We start from the raw sequence: 17,479 nt of genomic DNA, 5'->3' as shown, positions 1-17,479 counted from the left end.
GAATGCCTACAAAAATAGGAAACAATTATTCTAATTCATTGTGTCAAAAAGTTTGGCCTACAGGTTTGTGTTTTTTAGTCATTTTCAGCAGGGGATGTACACCAAAGAACCAAACCACTAAGACAACAAGCTATCTTGCCAATTTCCTGTGACGTTTCGAATGACACGTGTATTCAAGATGGCGGCGGCGATGGTAAGTGTAAACGAAAAATCATCTCTCTCAAGTTTGACTAAATATCTTTCCCGTAGATAGTGTGAGCTGGTGTGATTCACATACACGATTTAGATCAGAACATATTGATAGTGCCCAACTCTTGAAGAGGTAAACAAGTTTTTGTTCACGTATGTGTTGTCGTTGTTGGCAAAGCTAGGGACATAATCAGCTAGCTAAGTTATCTGTTAGCAACGACTGCTAGACGGCCAACTAGCTAGCTAATTATGTTAGTGGAGTAGTATGAAATTGTTTATTTGACAGACGTTGATAGTTCGAATGGTTGTATACCCTATAACACATCGTACTGCTTTTGTCTATATTCGTCTTGTGAATTGCTAAGTCGCGTTGTTTTAATGAATCACACTGATTTCTTGTTGTTTCTGCAGTTTCGGTAGCAAGGATGCGGTGTTACAGGCTACTTGTAGTTAGCCTTAGTTGCATTGTGAGGTTAGCCTTTGGTAGCAAGTCAACTGTGTAAACATTATCGAGTATATTAGGGTCTTGTTAATGTCAGCGTTGTATCTGTTGTTTCGCTCACCCACTAACAATTGGCTTGTCTGCTTTTGTATGAACATGGACAGTAGTATACAGCGGCATACTTAGCATTGGAATACTATATTTCCGGGTTGGGATAGGTCGTATGAATTACCTAGTAAACGTTACTTGGCCTTTGGAAAGTAAGAGTTGCATGGCAAGTGGTTTGACTCCAATGAGAGTTGTCTGTCGTTTTTTCATGACTAACAGTTGTTCTGGAAGGTAAACGAATTATTGAATAGACAAATGTAGGTGCATAGCCCTCTTTTCATTCTGGTTGTCATAAGTGAACGTTGCCTGTTAGAATAGCCCATAACTGATGACTGCGTTAGTCAATTTGCTCATGGGTAGATTTGATGTTTTTTACATTTGTTTTAGACTTGATAAACAAGTAGTTCCATTATTGCATAGCGCACATGTAGCCAAATATCTCAATCCACTGCATTGATTGTGCAAACGATATGCAGGATGATGTGTTCTTGATGCACATGTGATGATGATACTTTGCAGGAGACGTGGGTGCTTCTGCTGCTGACCTTGCTACCCACAGCCAGGTCCTTCTATGTGCCTGGAGTTGCTCCTATGAACTTTCACCAGAACAGTCCTGTAGATATCAAGGTAAGGCACTTACCTTGGAGCTCCTCTATTACTTTGCTTGTTTGTGTACTGTCACTTCCTGTGTATTAGCTGCATTATGTATAAGCCGCAGGACAGTGTTGCATGCCAGTTAAAAGAAACAAAACTGTATTAATTCCATATTAACCGGCCCCCGTGTATTAACCTCATAGCTGAAGAAATTGTGCAAAATCCCACCATACAAGCTTAACTATTGTATTTTCCTTGTCATGAAAGTAATAGTACCACTTGTCAAGAGTGCTTTGTTGAAACAACCACAACACACTCGCTTGGCTTGTTTGGCTGTTCCATGGCAATGCAAATCCATTTGATCAACAGATCCAGATGCTGGGTAGTACAGTGTTAGATTAATGCTGCTCCCCTTGTCTCTTTGTAGGCTGTGAAGCTGACCAGCTCCCGCACTCAGCTGCCCTATGAGTATTACTCCCTCCCTTTCTGCCGGCCAGAGAAGGTGGTCTACAAAGGAGAAAATCTCGGTAAGATGATCTCTCCATAAGCTCTGGGACGATTGTATGTACTAGAATGTGTGCCTCTGGGTTTTATTTTGCTGTGAAAGTCTGATTGCCTGCAATAGAGCAAATATTTCTAGTTGAGTAGAAGGTGTGTCATCCTCTCAGAATCCTTGATTGTGATTGGCTGAATCTTGTTCACTGCTGTTGTAAAATCCAACACAAACATACACCTTGACCACATTTCACTGAGCCTAACAAATGCCCCTTAGCTGTTCAAAACATCACTGGAACCTACGTTCTCTCGGGGCTTATTGAACCATGCAAAGTACAACCGCAGTTAAGACGATCTTGACATGAGTCTCTCTGCTCCTGCTGAACAGGGGAGGTCCTGCGTGGAGACCGCATCGTGAACACGCCGTACTCGGTGCTCATGAACCAGGACCGCAAGTGTGAGCTGGTGTGTGGCAAGCCAGACAAGCCGGCGAAGCTGACTGTGGAGGAGAGCAAACTGGTGGCCGAGCGGATTCAGGAGGAGTACTACGTCCACCTGTGAGCCCCAGCCAGAGCTTGTGCACACGGTCTCAATATGCTTTTGGGTACAGGGTGGAACCAAGTGTAGAGTCAGGCATGTAGGGTCTCCGCAGGGCCTTAAGAAGTCTAGATTTAGGAGTTTTAGGACTTGTACTTCATGTACAAATACATTGAGGTAGGTCTTAGTTATGTTAATGTTCATTTACATTCACTGCAAAAAATAAATACATCTAAAAGTGTTAATCTTATATTAAGATCAAAAAATATATTTGATTTTATTTTTTTTAGTATTTAGACACTTACTTAGTTCTCTCTTGTAAGATGATTTTGACTTTAAAAAGAGGGTCGACCTATTTTAAGGAGTCTTATCAAGACAAATTTGCTCATGGCACTGGGAGCCAAATGTACTTGTTTTCATGATGAGACGTCTTCATTTAATAACATTTTGACTTGTAGCAAGTCAAATGGTTTTCGAGGAAGCGATAGGCAAGTCTCTTTATACTGAAAACAATAACTGCTATATTTTTATTTATCTTGATATAACATTAATAATGCTGGGTTAGATCTTAGATAAGCTGTTTTGGCACTGCAGAAAGTGTGCGCATGCCATGTAACCTCTGATGCATGGTTAATGCATGGTTAAAAGTAGTCCTGGCTGTGATTCCGTGATTTTATCCAGGGATTGAATAATTTCATGCTCTTGATTGGTTAATTGAGCCTTTGCTGTGTATTATCAGGATTGCGGATAACCTGCCAGTAGCCACCCGCCTGGAGTACTACCCTAACCGAGAGGCAGGGGGAGAGGAGGAGAAGAAAGACCTGGTGAAGGATGTTCAGTTTGAGCATGGTTACAGACTGGGATTCTCAGAGAATAACAAGGTATTGAATTGAATTGTACAATAGCGTAGTGATCACATCCAGACAAAGCTAAACTGTCATTAGCGCACAGATTTATTTGTTGTATATATATTTTTTCATTTCTTTTGTCACTGTTTGTTGATTGATGACTAAGCACACTGAGCTACGTGAAATCCCTCCATTGTTTGCCTAGCTGCTAGCTCTGTTGATCAGTGACGTTGTGTGACCTGTTCTTCTGTTTGTTCGGTTTCCTCACCCATTCCACAGTTCTACTTGCACAACCACCTCTCCTTCATCCTGTACTACCACAGAGAGAAGGTGGAGGGAGAGGAGGAGGACAACTTCAGAGTGGTGCGCTTTGAAGTGGTACCTCAGAGTGTGAGAACAGATGGTGAGCCCTTTGATTGCTGTTCTTTCAGTTATACTTCATTATTGCATATTATTTAATTATGACAATAATGATCTTATAGTAGTCATTTTATGTTATCTATGTATTACATACATTGTATTAAACAGTTGCAAATTACATATTGCACTATTACATTGTAATACATAATCTATTTCTTCTTGATTAGTTTTCTGCTACCTGATTACCCATGACTCCTTTCCCTCTCTCAGACCTGAAGGCGGATGACAAGGGGACATGTGTCCTTCCTGAGGTCAGTGGCTCGGTCCCTCAGGAGATTGACCCAGCCAAGGAGAACAGCCTCCTGTTTACCTACTCCGTGCAGTGGAAGGTACGGTACAGTGCCGCGAAGCGTGGCGCGGCGTGGCACATTGTGACACGATTGCACTCTTGCCACAGCACCCTCATTCTCCTCGTTCCACACACATCCTCTTGTCAATACACTTACAGCACAAAGGTAGGGTGGAACATACCTCCATATCCTGCAACACTCCCAGAACAGGGTTAGGCAGGGTTAAGGCAGACAGGTAGACTAGTCTTATCAGTAGAATCCTTTTTTAGGTACACAGTGGTTGTCGCCAGAGTAACAAGCATTACTAATGTGTCTCTACTACAGAGTTTACATTGCTCGTTACAGCAAAACAAGAAGTTGCACTCTTGCTGTTTTGAGATATATGGGCATATCAAATGTGTGTGCTTCAATGGCCATAATGTACAGTTTGGCATAATTTCACAGCATAATGTCTTCACCTTGTTCTGCAGAATTTTGTAGCATATTGTCTGCACATTTTAAAAATGGATTTAATTCATTTTAAATCAATGCCCAGTAATGGAGAAGCAGAGACTGTAATGCAAGGGTTCCCAACCTTTGTTGGCAGGTGACTATTTTGATGTCTCAAAACATTGGCGACCCCAAACGTTGTAACACCGAGTCAAGAGTGGTACTTTGATTTCTCCCAAATGCCCTTGCAAGCTAATTTGTGTGACTATCTTTGCACGTGCGGCTGTGTTGCTACTTTGTTTGAAATGTTGATCAAGCATGATTACATTAATCAAGCATCTTGTGCTGGCTGCCTACGTTTATAGATTATAGATTACTATTAGATTAGTTTGGTCAGAATGCTAATATCTTGCTAGACTTTTAAGGGCAGCCACACTTTATTTGCACTTGGTAAACTGATCATAAGAAATGGCGACGTTAGACATTTTTTCTTGAAGCTTTTTATAAGCACAAAATGGCAGCAGACATGACCTGAAGTTTTTAACGGTGACTGCAAATTAATTCACATGTAATCATAGGTATAGCGGTGCCCAAACAAAAGGATGGATAGTGTCCCACTCGTAGCCCTAACCTTTATTGGGATATTTCCCCATTGTGAAACATACAATTAGAACACGTGTAGTGCCCTCATCCCCGTAATTTGTCGATCATTTTTTAAGCATTATGACACAAGTGGGATTTGGGTGGTAAAAGGATATCTCCACAGCTGTAAAGCGGTCGGTACACTCGATGCACCCGACTTGTCGTGCGACATGTTGACGTCACGGGGAACGTTGTAACCATGTATACTTGCGCGTGGTAGTCGCGACACAATTTGCAGTATTCTCCTGAACAGAGGCACGGTATCCATTGACGTTAATGGCAGTAGCAACTAGCTTCTTTGCTGATATTTCAGACTTAGCTTGCACAACTGAAGGATTAGCCTACCATCTCGTTTATGAGATGAGTGTAATCTCCCTAAATGGAAAGATATATATTTTTAGGTCTAGCAGATATCCTTTGGTTGAAAATAAATCTCTTCCTTACCTTTTGCTGGAATGCTTATGTGCCTCAGTCCTAGTCCTTTCCCCCTAATATCCTCCTGTTGCAACTCTCACTGGTAACTTCGTTAACTTATCCAACGTGGTTCACGACAAATCAGTCATCCAAACGGCAACTCTTGCTGCAGCCTAGCCAAGTTAACTTCCCACTTCTCACACTTACTATTATTCAAACTTCATGACTACAGTCGTTTTAAAAATGAATGGGCTTATTTAAGATGTTGGATAGGCTATATGATAATGCCTGAATGTGGTTTATGTGGTTGATGACTGTAGAAGGACACTGGCTCCGTGAGCTTGGCTTCAATCTCTTCCTAGTTGTCGTGCGAGGTTGGCGCGCGCGGCTGATATAAAATGTTCGGTGCGCGACAGGTCGGCGCGCGGCTGAAATGTGCCTTGCGACACAGGAAGTTACGTCATTTTGACGTCACTTTATCGCGCGACAGGTCGGGCGCGTCGAGTATACTTCTAGCTTAAGGCTGTAGGTATGAGGCCAAAGGCAATTATAGCCTTCAGGTGTAAAAAGTCATTCCTCATCAAGTTTGATCATATTTTCATGCCACTGAGAATTCACTGCACTGAATGTGAACAAGCAGCACTAGGGTATTTTATTCAGATCTCTCGAGTGAAGTCTAGCACTGTCAAGTTTCCTCTAGCTTTTGGTATTTTCACCCCTCGGTTCTAGCTACAGTGATTCTGTCAATCGTCATAATAGATAGCTCAGAGAAACCAGTAGGCAGGTCATTGCAAAAGCAAAGAGAGACAGATAATGAGGATTTTCATGAGCTCATCGTGCCTCTGCCTGGTCTTGTTCCCGCGCAGGAGAGCGAGGTGAAATGGGCTTCCCGCTGGGACACCTACCTCACCATGAGCGACGTGCAGATCCACTGGTTCTCCATCGTCAACTCTGTGGTGGTGGTCTTCTTCTTGTCAGGTGGGTGGGCTAGCGCAACAACGGAGATCTCTCCTGCTGTTAGCTTCTACTACAGAAGAGACATTTTCAAGGCCACATTAGCCTGCTACAGCCAGAAATTGTATGGTTTCACATGTCGTATAATATAAATGGTCTGAATGTCCAATGGAAAATATGACAAAGTAATGAATTCATTGAAAGCATATGAAATAGGCTTATATATTACACAACACACAAAATATGTTACCACAACATCTAACTTTAAAAGATTAGATTTGTATTATTTGTTCATCTTGGTACAAGCAGTGGAGTATTCTCATTCATTCACATGTTTAACCCCCAGGTATCCTGAGCATGATCATCATCAGGACCCTGAGGAAGGACATTGCAAACTACAACAGAGAGGATGACATTGTAAGCTACTCCTCTATCTGTGATCTGCAGCTCAGTTCAGCCAATCTGGCTGCCATTGTTACAGCAACAGCAACACTGCACTTTATATAGTGCTTTATTAAGGCACCAAAACACTTAAGCTGGTGCTGTTCTCTCTCATCACTAGTACCACTTTTAATGAGGTATGGTGAAAAGGTTGTTTAAACATTTCTGTGTATTTTATGCACTTGTGTACATATTTGTTTGTCTAATACAATGTTAACAAGTAAAATAATAGAGTTGAGGCAAAGCAACAAAAGAGAGATATTACGGACATTATATTGTTCAGAGAAAATTGATATTACTCCTTCCCTCTTTTTTATTCACTTGTGTTTCTCTTTCTTCCTTTCTTTCTTTCTTTTTCCCTCTCTCTCTCTCTGCTTTCTCCTCTATCTCACAGGAGGATACCATGGAGGAGTCAGGCTGGAAGAACGTCCATGGCGATGTGTTCCGCCCACCTCAGTATCCCATGATCCTCAGCTCTCTGCTGGGGTCTGGCATCCAGCTTTTCTGCATGATCCTTATTGTGATCTGTGAGTTCTACTACCCCTTTAACCCTACTCTCATTTCTGACATACACGAAGCAACAATCTTCCCCAGTTTACTTTTATGTGTTACTTTAGAATGCCCATACCAACAAACAATACCATAGCAGAGAATGCTTTCAATTAAAGGCCTGTAAAATAAGGTCAAGATTGTGTTGTCCACATTGAAAAAATTAAGTTTTCTCAAGAAATACAGGCGTTGTTGGCCTTTTTTAAAAATGGCATCTGCACACTTATCCCACAGACAGAGGAGATAGATGTGCATGTACCCAGCCTGAGCTGCCGGGCGAAATCCAAATTCGCTGGCAGGTCAGGTAGGTTTCACCCAGCCTACACGGAGAGCTTAAAGTCTCACCTTTCAAACGAGCCATAGTATGTGTCCATCGCTGTAATATAGAATACGCTGTGGCTCTACAAAAACGGTCAACAAAGATCTAGATTGCTGAGACTCTGAAAACAGTGCGGCATTTAAAGTGTTAACCTGTGGCATGTGTGCTAAAGGAAATGCTTCAGTACTGCTTTATAACCCTGCAGTCCACTTAACCTAATTAGTGCATGGATTTGTTGTGGAATCCCACGCAACCAGTTTTGCTGATCTCTCAGGCAAACTGTAATCTTTATAGATCTGTCTCAGTTTACAGGAGTAACCTCCTGTAATGTAGGATGTCTCTCATATACTACTATTTATGTGAACAATAGTGTGACAGTGGAATAGCCATGTGAAGGATTATGCGGCTCTCTCTTGTTGATTGAAGTGCACCTGCTAAGAATCTACTTTTGTGTGTCCCCCGTGAATTAGCATACCATTCAAAATAGAGCTCTCTTTACCTAATGAGTAGTACACATAAGAATAAAGATCCCCCTTTGAGTCCTTGAAATGGACAACTATACAGTAGTCCATCTGCAGGATGCACAGTACATGGTGCAGATGTTTTGTATATTTACATGCACTCTGGATCCCATTCCATCCACTTTTCTGCAACTCATCATGCCCACTATTTTGCAGGCAGACACTCGTTATTACAAAAAAGTTTACAGAGAGTTTTCAAAGAACAGTGGACCAACGATTACTTTTTGTTCAGTGTAAGGACCGTGCAGTTGGTATTATTTGTAAAGAAAAATAACATAATCTGCGTCATCACCATGAAACCCACCACAAAGAGTGCCAGGAATCAAGTGTTGATCTAGTAGTGTGGGGATGGCTTTGCCAGGCTAGTAATCTCTACTACACAATGAAGCCTGCTGGTGGTAATTTTGGTCTGGATCATACAATTGTATGTAATATAGCTGACCCGGCCCCAGCCCCCCCCCCCAATTACAGTCAGGAACGATAATGTGGCCCCCAGAGAAAAGAGTTTGGTGACCCCTGCCCTAAGCAGTCTGATTTCAAGAACTGTCATTCTACCGAAACTTTGCTTATATTTGTGACTATTGGTTTTCATAGTTGTGGCTATGCTGGGGATGCTGTCTCCCTCCAGCCGAGGCGCTTTGATGACCACAGCCTGTTTCCTCTTTATGTTCATGGGGTAAGCAGCACACACGCACACAGGAACACACACGCACACACACACACACCATAATTTACACGGCAAGACTAGTCATGTACATTTGTATTCATTAAAATCTTGTGTCTGATCAATTTAATTGTTTGCATATTTAGTTTTTTAGTGTACTTCTGTAGGTATCCTCTGGATGTTTCTGTAATTTGTGTGATTATTGCTAATCTGTTGGAATAAGTTGTTAATGGATTGGATTGGATGGGTTTTGCACAGGTTGTTTGGTGGATACTTTGCCGGCAGACTTTACCGCACATTGAAGGGCCACCGATGGAGGAAGGGAGCATTCTGTGTGAGTCTCTCTGAATGTCCCCTTCTGGTTCTCTTACACAGCCTTCCTCCAGAACTACTGCACTTCTCAATATAGGGTGACTACAGTTAGAGAGAAGAGTACCTGTATGGAGGGATCCTGTACCATATTACACACAAACACAATGCATTATGATCATGTGTATTGTGCTCTGTACTAGTGATGACTCAGATATTGTTTTACATATTTTGGCCTTTCTGCCACACAAGATTATTATTTTTCTTTATACGGAATTATTTTAATATGGGAAGGTGGAAAACCATCTGTTTTTAGAAATACCCGGCTATGTGTGGATATAGCATGAGTGAGGGTTAAAGATATGTTCTGGATCTGATATGTTTATGTTTTAAGTTGGAGAGAGAGGTTATGTAAGGGATGATGTATAGAACTACTGTCATTATCGGAAAATAAATCCTGACAGGGTCTTGCTTAGTCCTGAAGGGACTTATTTTCCGATAGTGACTGACCTTCTATACATTGTTCTGCTTGTAGGCTACTTGCCAAAACAAAGATGTAATTGTTACCGTCATTTAATGTGATGAACAGGCATGTGGGAAATAAGATATTCTAGATTGCATGCTCTAAATGCATGTATCTGGGCTGACCCTTATGGGCCCATTTGATTGATGTAGACTATTGTTGTCTCTACTCTGCACAGACGGCCACTCTCTACCCCGGTGTGGTGTTCAGCATCTGCTTTGTGCTAAATTGCTTTATCTGGGGAGAGCACTCTTCAGGAGCGGTGAGTGTGCTTTATATGTCTGTGTACTATATGTGTGATTGCTTTTTTTGGTCTTCATTTTCCCTACCTGTTCTTTGTGTCTATGTGGTTTTTTTTTGTTGTTTTTTTTGTTTTCAGTGTACAGATAATGGCTGCGTTTCCCAGATTCGTTAATAAGCTCTTAAGTGCTGAGAAACTTCTTAGGAGCGTTCTTAGAATGTTCTTGGAGCGCTCCTAAGAAGTTCTTAGCACTTAAGAGCTTCTTAACTCATTCACTGCCATTTACGTCTTTAAACGTCAATTTAGACTCATACCTTCACTGCCATTGACGTCTATAAACGTCAATTGCGTTTTTCAATGGGGAGGGCTCATGGGTGGGCTTGGGAACGATCTGGCAGAGTTTCAGGCTTTCAAACAGACTGTACTAGCGATCCGAACCGCTAGATGTCAGCAGTGCCATTTTGATGATTAGTATCTGCCTGTAGAGCCAACATGCAGTGACATATACAGCAAGCTAACAGGCTAACATACTGAAGATCGACCACGGTGGATCTAGTTTGCACGTGGTCCAGCAAATAAATATGCTTACTTCTTACATCAAGGATGGAAAACATGTGAACGGTATGATGCATTTACATTGAATATTGCTAGACTAACAACAACTTTGCTAGTGCTAGCTTGCTAAGTCTACCGTCCTGTTCAGAGTCTATAGCGACCATCAGAGTCCCTAGCAACCTTGATGAGACTGGCGAGATAACAGTGCAATCGTGGTTGACATACTACTGAAACGCTAACGTTGAAAAGTTGATTTTCACAAAAAGATCGTTTTCTCCACTTTTTGGTCAAAAACAATGTTTTTAGCAAAACCAACCCATGTTCTACTGACGATTACTAAAGAACGGAAAACGATAGAAACAAACCGTTTTTTCCTGGTGAAAGAAGAGAGTCTACTCTTTCATTTGGTACCTTTGATGTTTATATAGTCATAAAGCTCACCGTTCGGTGGATCTTGGAAAAACGGTCAAAATGCTGTAAAACGTCTGGCAGTATGGAGCGCTCTGCACTGAAAATGGCTGGCAGCCAATGAGTTAAAGAATCTGGGAAACGAGGCCAATGTTTTCCATTTGTACCTGTCTCGTACGCATCTGACTTTGGGTGTATTTTCATGGCTGCTGGTGAACTCCCACAGGTGCCCTTCACGACCATGCTGGCTCTGCTGTGCATGTGGTTCGGCATCTCCATGCCGCTCGTCTACCTGGGCTACTACTTCGGATTCCGCAAACAGCCCTATGATAACCCTGTGCGCACCAATCAGATCCCGCGACAGGTGCCCGAGCAGCGCTGGTACATGAACAAGTTTGTAGGGTGAGTCTCTTGCCTGTGCTAATTCAACTGTGTTTGTGTCAATGACTGCATAGGTATATATCCGTAGTCATTGGTTTGTGCAGAGTAACATGGAAGTGGCGCCCTCCTTCTTTCAGAGAAGGTACTCTGCCAGTGTGATGTGTAAGTGCAACATGGAAGAGAGCAATCTAGATTGCACTGAGAGTAGTTTATTACAGGAAGCCTTCACAGCATTCCTGTTTGTATTGTTATTGTTTGTCTGTTAGGCCCAGTTGAGCAACAAATAATTGGCATATAATGGGCACATGCACAGCCACCTGACCTGAAGGCATGATGGCTTAGTGTAGCTGATGACTTTTATTGTGTCTCTTGTGTCTTGTCCTACTGACTAAACATGTTTTGAGGTATGTGTAGCCTTAAACCTAAATTACTGAGCTTGAACATCTAATTCAGGGGTGGCTAACCAGTTTAACATGAAGAGCCGAAAGAAATCCCACGTCACTCTAGAGCCGAACACAAAAAACGATGCTCACAATAACAGTGACGTATAGGCCTATGACCAATGTGACATAGTGTTACAGTTTTAATAGCTCTTCTCTTTTTCATTTGAAGTGATACGCTTGGCAGATACTACAAATGTGACTCTCCACGGCAAAACCAGTCACATTGTTCAAATTTTCAAAATTACAGTTATTAAGTTTTCATGAAAGGGCATTATCAACCTTCAAAACGATACCTATATCTAATGAATTGAACGTCATATTACTGAAATATAAACATTCAAAGGAGTTGAGTTCATCCTGTCATGCCAAGAGAGAAACGGAGAAATCTGCCTCTGAAGTTGACTGTTGGCTCAACACTCACAAACAATTTGTAAGGTCGCAGCTACTTCAAGATTTACGGTAATTACTTGTATTTACAATGGCACAGCACGCGGATAGCTTGGTGGTCGTCAATGAGTGCATTTACCGTAAATATTAGAGTAGAGGGGCAAAAACGAGACGCCGCTAACATTCTGCTTGAGTTCAATTTCTTACCTCAAGAAACTCACGTTTTTAGACTAGAAAAGGTAAGTTTTTCAGCGAAATGTATTCACGGCCGTACAGTGTAGACCTCCCACTGTTTCAAAACAACAATTTTAGCACAAGTAACATAAATGGTCATTTTTCTCGGAAACGCCTGTTGCGACAAGCGACTGGTTTTGCTGTGGAGAGTCACAAATTATCATTTTCAGGAATGAGTAGCAAGCAACCAAAATATCTGAGACACATCACAAATGCCCCCCCACTGAATGACTTGGTAGCATGAGCAATGTAACAATCGATATGATGCCAATGTGACTGTCAATGAAACCCATGAATAGGACTTCCTGCTTTCAATGATGTAAAATTATGATTTTTACATCATTGAAAGCAGGAAGTCCAACATTGAAATCCGTATAACCGATAACAAGAGAACCAGCCATGCAACTTCAAGAATAGCAGCCCGAAGACATCATATGGACATTTTGTCAGTAGATATGTTTTGGGCACTGTGATCATGTGTGCTCGTTACCCTGTAGGATCCTGATGGCTGGAATCCTACCCTTTGGGGCCATGTTCATCGAGCTGTTCTTCATCTTCAGTGTAAGTCAGCCGTCGCACCTCACTCTACCTTTGTTGTCCTCTTTCCTGTTGTCCTCTAGAGGGAGGATGGAGCTCCTTTCCTGTACTTGGTTATTGTTTGCATTAGAACAAGAATCATGTGCAAATTTGGGCTGCAACTAACGATTATTTTCTTGATTAATCAATCAGTTGTTTGATTGATAAAATGACAGAAAAAGTTGAACAAAATGTTAATCACTGTTGCCCAAAGCCCAAGATGATATCCCTTGATCCCTTATTTTGACAAAGATATCTTGTTTACTGGAATAGAAATCTAAAACAAATATTCAAGTTCAAGAAGCTGTACATAAACTGGTTACCCAATTGCCCAATTACCAAAATATTTGGTGATTAATTGAATAGTTGACAACTAATCAATTTATCAATTAATTGTTGCAGTCCTAGTGCAAATAAATGCACAATGAATGTTGATATGCTATCACACTGTGCTTAATGACTTAAGATGGAACAATTCAAATGAAACCAGTAAGGAGGGTAATGTTACACTAAGCCTGGCACTAGTCTAGTGAATAGCCTGCAGTGTAGGCGCGTAAAGTGCTTGTTGTGTGCTTGTGTCCTAACCTGTGTGCTCCCATCTCTTGCAGGCCATTTGGGAGAACCAGTTTTATTACCTGTTTGGGTTCCTCTTCCTGGTCTTCATCATCCTGGTGGTGTCCTGCTCACAGATCAGTATAGTCATGGTCTACTTTCAACTGTGTGCTGAGGTGAGGCAGCGGTGTGTGTGTGTGTGCGTGCGTGTGAGTGTGTGTGTGCGTGTGTGTGTGTGTGTGTTCCACGTCCCCGTCCACGTGTGTGTGCGATTTATATTGAGTCTGTTTCTTGCTCCTGAAAGTCACAGAATGTCTCCTCCTTCGCCTTGAGAGATTTGTTTTGTTAGTCCTAATATCCCAAGCAGCGTATAAGGACAAGTGTAACTGTGTTCCTTTAATACTCAAGCAGCGTATAAGGACAAGTGTAACTGTATCCCTTTAATACTCAAGCAGCGTATAAGGACAAGTGTAACTGTATCCCTTTAATACTCAAGCAGCGTATAAGGACAAGTGTAACTGTATCCCTTTAATACTCAAGCAGCGTATAAGGACAAGTGTAACTGTATCCCTTTAATACTCAAGCAGCGTATAAGGACAAGTGTAACTGTGTCCCTTTAATACTCAAGCAGCGTATAAGGACAAGTGTAACTGTGTTCCTTTAATACTCAAGCACCGTATAAGGACAAGTGTAACTGTCCCTTTAATACTCAAGCACCGTATAAGGACAAGTGTAACTGTCCCTTTAATACTCAAGCACCGTATAAGGACAAGTGTAACTGTCCCTTTAATACTCAAGCACCGTATAAGGACAAGTGTAACTGTATCCCTTTAATACTCAAGCAGCATATAAGGACAAGTGTAACTGTCCCTTTAATACTCAAGCAGCGTTTAAGGACAAGTGTAACTGTCCCTTTAATACTCAAGCAGCGTATAAGGACAAGTGTAACTGTATCCCTTTAATACTCAAGCACCGTATAAGGACAAGTGTAACTGTGTTCCTTTAATACTTAAGCACCGTATAAGGACAAGTGTAACTGTGTTCCTTTAATACTTAAGCACCGTATAAGGACAAGTGTAACTGTGTTCCTTTAATACTTAAGCACCGTATAAGGACAAGTGTAACTGTATCCCTTTAATACTCAAGCAGCGTATAAGGACAAGTGTAACTGTATCCCTTTAATACTCAAGCACCGTATAAGGACAAGTGTAACTGTATCCCTTTAATATCCCAAGCAGTGTATAAGGACAAGTGTAACTGTGTCCCTTTAATACTCAAGTACCGTATAAGAACAAGTGTAACTGTGTCCCTTTAAGACTCAAGCAGCGTATAAGAACAAGTGTAACTGTATCCCTTTAATACTCAAGCAGCGTATAAGGACAAGTGTAACTGTATCCCTTTAATACTCAAGCAGCGTATAAGGACAAGTGTAACTGTATCCCTTTAATACTCCAACTGCTCATGATGCAGCAGCACATCCTCCCTTATCTCCCAAGCCAGTTTATATATTTACCAACCAGTTTAGAGTGCTACGCACAAGATGGATCACTGGCCAGAAAATCCAGTGGAAATAAAGACGTTTATAACAGGCCTATCTTGCTCGGCTCTGAAATTGTTGATATTTACCGTTGGAAAAGCCAGCCTCCCTGCCCCCTCCCCTGTGTCAGCTCCTCGTGGTAGACCCTGTGTGTGCTCATCTCTGACCTGTGCTCTTCCAGGATTATCGGTGGTGGTGGAGGACCTTCCTGGTGTCAGGAGGATCTGCCTTCTATGTGTTGGTCTACGCCGTCTTTTACTTTGTGAATAAGGTAAGCATCCAGTAAAGGTATTACACTCAATCATCTCTTTGGTACAGTTTCTAATGTCGGATGCAGCACATTGTTATGCACACCCACTTATTTGCTGATGGTAACTCTGCTGCAATCACAGGGTCTGCTTTATTCTGTGTAATATGCAAGCATTTGGCCCAAACTTGTGAAAGAGCAAATCCCTTTCCAGAAATCTGTATTTCCAAAGGCCCACTGACTATTTGCTGTGTATAAATCCCACAAATCCCACTATCTTTGAGAAACGTTGAAGCGCAGACCCTTTCTGCCCTGTCAGTGGACTCATAACACTAAACAGAAAATGCCCCGAAGTCCTTCATAATTGGTTCTGTCTGATCCCTGAATTGATACTTTCAACATATTTGTTGGAAAACAGGAAATAAAAGCATTAAAATTTGGCTGTATGCAGGGACTCAAACGCCAGCATATAGACCCCTTCAGAGTGTGTTGCTTGGATCGTAGCCCGTTCGTTCCCTAATGATTGTCTGATTGACTGCTTGCCAGAAAATACAGTACTGTTTTTTATGATATTTAGCATTGTGTGAGTGTTCAGAGGGCTGTTAATTGATTGAACAGAACCATATGTGTTTATGGGGCCTAAGTCGGCATTTAATGATCTTTTCTCAAGAGTGAAATTTGGTGTGTGTGTGTGTGTGAGAGAGTGAGCGAGCAAGCGAGCCCACTTGTCTCCATACTGATTAACATCGACGGCGGTCCCGCTTTATTTCTGTCCTGACCTCTGAGTGTGTTTCTATTTGGTTGTCAGCATTGATGCTAAAGTGAAATGGCAGTTGTTACCAACGTAGCAGTGTTATTAGGTGCGCCGTTTAATTTGTGTTGAAGGAATTGGATTGCATGTATTTACGTCATGTGATAAACCTCCCGATTTCATGTCCTTGTAATTCTTCTGTATTGTTTCTCTCTCCTCCCTCCGTCACAGCTGGACATAGTGGAGTTCATTCCCTCCCTGCTGTATTTCGGCTACACCGCCCTGATGGTGTTGTCCTTCTGGCTGCTAACAGGCACAATCGGCTTCTACGCCGCATACATGTTCATCCGCAAGATCTACGCCGCTGTCAAGATTGACTGAGCTGCTGCTTCTTTTACACTCACCCTTGGTTTGGTTACAACATTTGTGTTGTTTTTGTTCTTGTTTTGGTCCATTTTTGTTTTAAAACGACGATTACTTTTTGTTTGTTTTATTGTTAAACGAGCACTGATGTGTACGCAGACAGAGCACGAGGTGAATTCTTGAGAAACGTCTCCTCCGGTAGTTCAGAGCAGAGAACAGACGGGTGGATTGTGCACAAGCTTCAGAAATCCTGACTCTCTCTGTCTCCCCGTGTCTGTCTGTCTGTCTTTCTCACTGGCCTGCTCCCAGTCTCCTCCCCTTTGGCAAAGATGAAACGTTTTTTTTTGGCTGGACTGTTTTTTTTTTGTTTGTTTTTTCTCCTCAACTTTTTGTGTTTGTATTTGATTTATTTGAATCTTGTCTCTACATTGACACAAATCATGGGCCAAAGTGTTTAAATCGACTCAGACTGTCTTGAAAGGTTTTTTTTTATTATTATTGGTTGGCTCAGAAGAGGCATGGACTCGAGGGTATGGGGGATTTCTTGGGGGTTGGGCATATTGTATAATTTTACAAATGCATTATTTGTTTGTTTTTTAAAATATATCTATTTAATTTGTACCTTTGCTATATGGCAGTTGGCCCGTGGTCATGCTGAGAGTGTGCTGTTGTCGATGAAAACAAAGAGGTTGGGCTGATAGATGATGGTGATGATGATGATGCTGCAGTAATGGACCTGGATACGGGGATGTGCGTGTTTGTGTGTTTTCACCATGGCCTCCATGGCATTACTACTCTTAATAATGTCACAGTTGCAGTTTCAAATGATCCAGCTCTTGGAAGAAGAGCGTGTGTGGGTGGGTAGGGGAAGGGGTCGGAGGGGTGGGTGGGTGAGAGACCACATGTTGTAAGACATGTTGGTTGGACCTGTTTCCACTATCCACTGTTAATGATGTGTGAAGATTAACATACCATAGTTATGGGCAGCAGAACAGAGGTGCTGGACAGTGACACCCAGTGCCATGTTTGTGTTGAATACTTTTGTCTTTATGAATTTAGAAATACCTGTTTGTCAAAACATACATTTATTATACAGCTCAAACATTCTGTTGATAT

General features: G+C 41.8%; 1 protein-coding gene and 1 long non-coding RNA gene across 4 annotated transcripts in view; one reads left to right on the top strand and one right to left on the bottom strand.

Moving 5' to 3' along the window:
* Positions 1-17,479, bottom strand: part of LOC134087127 (uncharacterized) — a 377,321-nt gene that overhangs the window by 52,114 nt on the left and 307,728 nt on the right. The window lies entirely within an intron of this gene.
* Positions 146-16,984, top strand: tm9sf4 (transmembrane 9 superfamily protein member 4). 2 transcript variants are annotated; one of them, XM_062540379.1, is made up of 18 exons: positions 146-193; positions 1,259-1,366; positions 1,761-1,860; positions 2,217-2,385; positions 3,105-3,246; positions 3,493-3,616; positions 3,844-3,962; positions 6,275-6,386; positions 6,709-6,779; positions 7,198-7,330; positions 8,787-8,868; positions 9,115-9,190; positions 9,867-9,950; positions 11,119-11,294; positions 12,835-12,898; positions 13,522-13,641; positions 15,184-15,273; positions 16,232-16,984. In XM_062540379.1, exons 1-18 carry the CDS (start codon positions 161-163, stop codon positions 16,379-16,381), a joined length of 1,953 nt encoding a protein of 650 aa, XP_062396363.1. In that variant the 5' UTR covers positions 146-160; the 3' UTR covers positions 16,382-16,984. The 2 variants fall into 2 exon arrangements, with proteins under 2 accessions (XP_062396363.1, XP_062396364.1); XM_062540380.1 differs by lacking the exon at positions 146-193 and adding an exon at positions 304-322.

This window comes from Sardina pilchardus, chromosome 7 (genome assembly GCF_963854185.1).
Source record: "Sardina pilchardus chromosome 7, fSarPil1.1, whole genome shotgun sequence".
In the NCBI taxonomy this organism is placed as follows: domain Eukaryota; kingdom Metazoa; phylum Chordata; class Actinopteri; order Clupeiformes; family Clupeidae; genus Sardina; species Sardina pilchardus.
The sequence above is the reverse complement of the archived record's forward strand: the minus strand, read 5'-3'. Positions and strand labels throughout refer to the sequence as shown.